The 6,499-nt window shown below is 33.6% G+C and overlaps 1 protein-coding gene across 1 annotated transcript; it reads left to right on the top strand.

Moving 5' to 3' along the window:
• Positions 1 to 1,988: 1,988 nt before the first annotated feature.
• LOC114168381 lies at positions 1,989 to 5,701 on the top strand. The gene is made up of 4 exons (XM_028053166.1): positions 1,989 to 2,580; positions 3,081 to 3,193; positions 3,840 to 3,944; positions 4,838 to 5,701. The coding sequence occupies exons 1-4, from the start codon at positions 2,208 to 2,210 to the stop codon at positions 5,492 to 5,494; spliced, it is 1,248 nt and encodes a 415-aa protein (XP_027908967.1). The 5' UTR covers positions 1,989 to 2,207; the 3' UTR covers positions 5,495 to 5,701.
• Positions 5,702 to 6,499: the final 798 nt, after the last annotated feature.

Below are 6,499 nucleotides of genomic sequence, written 5' to 3'. Positions count from 1 at the left end.
GTTTAATTATTATTTATGATGGTGACTTAAATGTTTTCTTCTTTTCATGTTAGGAAATTAAAAAGTGCAGACTTCAGGCTGCAGTAAAAATGGGAAGGAATCAACTAGACGTATATTTGGATGAGCCTATATTAGATCTTGACTTCACAAAGCCTAAGGATGTTGTTGTATGGTGGAGGACTGATATTGAACATTTTACAGATTTGACATTGATGGCAAGGGATTTGCTAAGTATCCCAATCACTACAGTTGCATCTGAATCTTCATTCAGCATTGGATCAAGAATTTTAAATAAGTATAGAAGTTGATTGTTGCTAGAATGTGTTGAAGCACTTATTTGTACTTCAAGTTATAACCATGGTTTTTGTGAAGGTAATTTTTGTAATTTAGATTCACTAAATATTTTATATTTTTTGAACTCAATTTTGATATTCTAACTTTTTCTTTTATTTACATGTCATGTTTTCACAAGATGATGAAGCACCTCACACAATCACACATGGGACATTGGGGGGAGCTTCTTCTATGGGTGCTTCTAATACTCTTAGAATTGGAGAACATGATTACTGTTGAATTAGTTTCTGATGTAATTGTGTAGTGTTTATGATGATAGCCCATTTGATACATCTGCTTATGCTTCTAATTGTGGTGTAGTGTTTATGATGTTAAATATCTAGTTTATGTTGGTTGGATTTAAAATACAAGGGATAATAGAACCTGCACTTTTTTGTGGTCTGGTTTGATTGGATATTAGAACCTGCACTTTTTATGGTGTTGTTGGATTGGATTTAAAGTTTATGTATGCATAGCTTGATGTTAGTGACTTTTTACAGGTTGCAAAGTATTGGTTTCATGCCATGTTTTTCACTTACTATGGTTGTGAGTTCTAGTGTGTAATTTATTGAGTCACGTTGTTATGAATATAGTTTGTGATGCCACTAAAAAAATTGTGATTCTTTTTATGTGATCGAATTCCCAGCATATGATTTTACCCAACTACTATTTGTCTAAAATTCGAAAAAAAAAGAAACTGGCGGGCCAACCCGCCAACTCACCCCTTGGCAGGTCGAGTTGATGTTTTCAGCCCACTTATGCTAAACGGGCTAACCCGTTTTAGTCGGGTTGAAGTCGAGTTGGCCAAAACGGACTAGGTTGACCCGTTTTGCCACCCCTAATATATTTTTATTTAAAATAAAATATTATAATATATAAAACACTACTAAAGATAAATATATAAAACAAATGAGTTAAAACAATAAAAAACCTTGATTTTGGTTGTCAAGAAAATAAACTTGATAGTAAACTTGTAGTTTCTTGAAATCTCAAGTCTCTTTCTTCTTTTCAACTCTCAACTTTATCACAAACCTATGAAGTTTATTCTAACATTAATCATTAATAACAATAATTTTAAAAAATTATTGTTCTTTTCAACTCGATCATAAGTCTTTTTCTCTTCAACTTTAATTATTTTTCTAAAAAAATCTCAAAGACTAAATTTTAATCTAATTAATAATTTTGTAGAAAAATTACATGTCCTTTTCAAGATATATACAAAAAAGCTCTACACCTACCAGCAACGATAATCCAAACTCCAGTCCTGCACAATGTTGAAGATGGGGAAGGTGTAGGGATACATGGACCGTGATGGAAGAAAGAAAATGAGAATGGTGAAAAAGAACTTCTCAAACTCGAATAGTGATGGAAGAAGGATAAAAAAAAAAATGGCGAGGGAGAGCTTCTTAAATGATGAACAAGAATGGTAAGGAGAAATTGGGAGGTGCGTGCTGGTCGTTGAAGAAAAAAGAGGACGAATGGTGGAGATTAGTCAATTTGGACTTTTATTATAACTTATTTGAAGGGTAGAATAGAGATATAAAATTTTATAAGGTGCACGAAGAAAAACAGGGAGGTACAGGAAGAACCTGACCTTTAAAATATAGGCCTCATTTCTATTAAAAACACAGGCACAAATACCTTTCTTCCGATTCAAGCACAACCTAAGCACGCACTGAAAAAAGAGAATGCTGCTAAGGATTTAAAACGACGCCGTTTACAGCTTCCCTCGCAGATTAGATTCAACCCTTTTGTAAACCCTAAATAATCGTTTTTTAACTGAAAATTGTCCAATCACCTAATTTCAATTCCGCTGATACTTCCATCCTTCGCAAGAAGCAATGTCGAATTGAAAATCCCAGAAACAGTTTCCAATGGACGTGAAGGCTTTGGCGAAATCAAAAAGAAGTCACACGCAGCACCACAGCAAAAAGTCTCACCATAGCCACAAGCCCAGAGCCCAATCATCGTCTTCTTCGGACCCGAAGGACGCTGCGAAGAACCCACCGGGGAAGCAGCAAGCGAACGAGGAGAAGAAGAAGAAAAGCCACCATTCTGCGCTTCCCTCAAATTGGGACCGCTATGGGGAGGAAGAGGATGATTCTGGGTCCGAAATTGCAAGCAAAACCCTCGATGTTGTCTTGCCCAAAAGTAAAGGCGCCGATTATCGCCACCTGGTTGCGGAGGCTCAGTCCCAGGCGGAGACTAGTTCGGAAGGATTCCCTGCTTTCGATGATCTTCTTCCTGGTATGTATTTTGCAAGATACAAGATCATCACTTTTTTTTTTGTTTTTAATTTTACACAATTTAGTTACCAAGTTAAGTTTTATGTCTTAGAATGTGGTTTCCGTATGTGAGTTAAAAATAGGAAACCTTTAGTTTAAAATATTTTTAATATTTTTGATTTAATAATAATTAAAAATAGAAATAAAGCAAGGGTAAAATCCAGAAGGCTTGGTATGAGAGGTTTGCATAGTTTGCATGAGGTCATAATTTCAAGACTCGTCGCAAGTCATTGTAAAAACGTAGTGAAATCATACTAATATTTGAGTTTAATCTTAGTGATTGGATGCATCTGTTAAACCATAGATTAAAATCTAACTTCACTAAACCTTAGTTTTGTCCATGTAATGAAGTTGTGATGTTTCGTAATTGTTCTTGGTACATATTTCAGTAGTAACAGTAGCTTATGATATGAGCATTTGTAATTAGGTGACTTGTCATTGATACTGCATTTTGTGTTGCAGGGGAATTTGGTGTGGGGTTGAGCTCTATGCTTGCGTCCAGGGGAGAGGGCATCATCTCGTGGAATGGAGATGATAATTTTGTTGTAGAGGATAAGACAAGTGGAAATCAAGAGGTAAATTATTATCCCCCTGAACTAATGTTGATATGATATGGTTATAAGACTGGTGCACTTATTTAGTAATTCTTGGTGAATATAGTAGAGGTAGTTATCATCTAGTATTTAACTCATGCTAGTTTGAGCATCTTTAGTAAATTATCATTGAAGAATCAACTAGGCCAGCTTCATCCAGCAACTTCTATTTGTTGTAATCTAAAGTGATTGATGGTGCTTGTATACTAAGAGAAGGACATAGGCTATAGAATTTTTTGCAGGCATCCAACGGTAACTGTTTGAAATTGCTATTCCTTTGTTGATCAGTAAGTAAACATTCTCTTGTTGGATAAAAATATGGTATGCTATATTGGCCATAAGCTTTTCCAACTTTTAGCATATATTTGCTAGGGTATTAGACACTTTTTTGTTGTTTTTTCTTTTTCTTTTTCTCGAACAATTTATTTCCAGCAGAAGATTGTTTATTGGAATTTGGAATTGTAATTCAGCTATGTAAAATAATTGTTATTGATCTATGTGATTTTCTCCATCATTCTTATCATGACTAGCATTTGCAACATTTTTATATCTTGATTATTTTGCTGCATGTTATCTTCCAACTTCATATAGTACTGCCTTACTTACCTTGAATTGGATTTTCTTGCAGGCATCATTTTTGTCCCTGAATTTGCTTGCTCTAGCCGACAATTTTGCCAAGATTGACTTATCAAAGAGATTATTCATCGAGTCTGACCTATTATCCACTGAGTTGGTATGTTTACTCTCTAAATTATTTTTAAAAATTATGTGGCTGGTCGCCTTTTGGTAATTGTAAATAACAATACTTTCATTTTATTTAGCTTAATTTCATATTCCTTTTTTTTTCCCTTCCAAGGCTTTGGCAGAGGCTGGGCCAATAGTGCAGCATACTGATTTCTAATTTGTTTTACTATTTACATTGGACATAAATTTTTTAAAAATTGAAAAGTTATTAAATTCAGGTCTCCCCGTTGTCCACTTTATGGCCTACATTGTTTCCCGCACAAGGGAATTGGATAATTTGAACCCCTTATTTTTACTTATCCTACAAACAGAAATTCGTAGGGACTCCTTACCTAGAGCTCTTGCTCTGTATTTTTTTTCGTGTATTCAGCTATAGCTGTAGGTCACTAAACAATGTAGTTAAAATGGGAAATAGTGATGGCAGAAATAGTTAACATGGCGCAAATTCCTTGATGCAAAACAAACTGTTAAGGATTTTTCTTGATACAAACAGCAACTTTATATTGAGCACCGGTCAATAGAGCATGAAGCATATTGCACTACATTTCTCTATCAGATACGTTGAAACATAGCCATGTGTGCTTTGTATCAATTGTTACATTGGATTAGTGTGGCTATGACCGACCAGTTCTATAGAATATATAATCAAAGATTCCTAATTTCAGCAATTTCTTTGTTCACTTATACAAATAATTATGACATGTATTGCAGCACTGGCATAGGTATCTTGTTATTATATTTGGCATATAAAGTGATAGAGTCATCTTGTATTTTCCGTATTCCCTGAGAAATTCAATAATCAATAATAAATTCCAACAATTTTTATTTTTGTGTATAGTCTGCAAATCTATATTTGCTGCATTAATGCAGTTTATTATGCAGTGTGTGGAAGAGTTAGCAGTGAACAGCAACGTAGAACATAAGGAACTGGAAACCAAAGTGGACAATGAACTAACCAATAGTATGTCTAAAGAATTCAATTTAGACAATAATGCTGCCGATCAGTTTGCACCATCTAGTTCCAGCACCAGTAGCCATCCTTCTTCTACATTTCCCTTGTCAAATGACTTTAACATTCCTGTGAAGTCTGTCATTACTGAATTTCAGCAAGCTAGCAGCACTGGTAAACATAAACCATTTGTTCTAAGTTCAGATGCCAGCTTATATTCCACTGAACATATAAGAGGGAAACAGTACTCCACATTTGAAGCTGCTGCTGCTGAAAAAGAACTAGATATGCTTCTAGATTCATTTACTGATACCAAGATCCTAGATTCTCCAGTTTCATTGGGAACCTCTTCTGGGTATCCTCAGATTCTGAAGAAAGATCCAGTTCCATCCAAAATTGCATCCTTTACTGCTAATCTAGATGATGCACTTGATGACTTGCTGGAGGAAACATCCACTTTGATGAAACCAAACGTTTTATTACTGCCACAGGAAGAAAAGCCTGTCAACAACAGCATGAAATCTTCTTCACATTCTGGAAGCGAATCCAAAGTAACTGATGATTTTGATTCATGGTTTGATAACCTTTGATTTTACGAGCCTTGGAATTCCTGATATAATGTGTAGTATGATGTGTTCATTGATGCTTGTGCTAAGAGTGGCTCTGTTCTCTCCACCAGAGACTGGTGAATGCAAAATGACCTTTTTTTTTTCTAACAAGGTCTGAAACAAGGAAATACAATTGGAACTTTACGGCGATTGTGTACAGAAATACTTCAACTTGATCATTTTTTTTCATTCTCATGGCCATTTTCTTCAAAAAATAAAGTAGTCATTCTAACGAAAATGTAGTTTTATCGAACCTAGTGATGTCTCACATGTCTTCACTATAAGATATTCAAACTCACGGTTTATTTTACTTTTGGCCTGCATTTAAATGTTTTTAATCTGACAACTATCAACTGAACGAAGATACTGCAAGATAAGATGTGATAAAAAAAAAGACAAAAAAAACGTGTGGCATTGTTCAGTTTTATCCTACAAGTAGTGTTAGTAACTTCCTATAGACTTTCATTATTGAAAGGCATCAATTTATCTTATTGAAATTCTTTAGCACTAGTGAACACAATAGCGTTTGTGTGGGTTCACATTTTTTTAATTTTCATAAAAAATAGAATTAAGATGAATAAAAAATATATAATTAATTATTAAAATAGTTTTTAAATGTAAAATTTGAAAAATAAAATATGTATACAATGTTTTTGAATATAATGGTTAAAGACAATTTTTTTAAATAATAATTAATTTTAAAAATAATAATTAAGGGTAAAATTGAAATATTAAAATGTGGATATAAAAAAAATATCTCTTTTATATATTGTTATAAATAATAAAAGTTCTATTCTTTTCTTAGTTTTTTCTGAAAGTGGCAGCTTGTATTTGTCAAATACTTTCTGTAGTGATTAGTTGAGTATTTGTGAAATAGAAAACTACACTTTCTAGAGTGATTAGTTAACCATTTGTGAAATATAAATTAGACTTTTCAGAGTGATAAGTTAATAATTTGCCAAATACAGATTACACTTTTTGTTTTGA

Source organism: Vigna unguiculata, chromosome 11 (assembly GCF_004118075.2).
Source record: "Vigna unguiculata cultivar IT97K-499-35 chromosome 11, ASM411807v1, whole genome shotgun sequence".
Lineage (NCBI taxonomy): Eukaryota > Viridiplantae > Streptophyta > Magnoliopsida > Fabales > Fabaceae > Vigna > Vigna unguiculata.
Note: the sequence above shows the minus strand (reverse complement) of the source record. Positions and strands in the feature narration are given on the sequence as shown.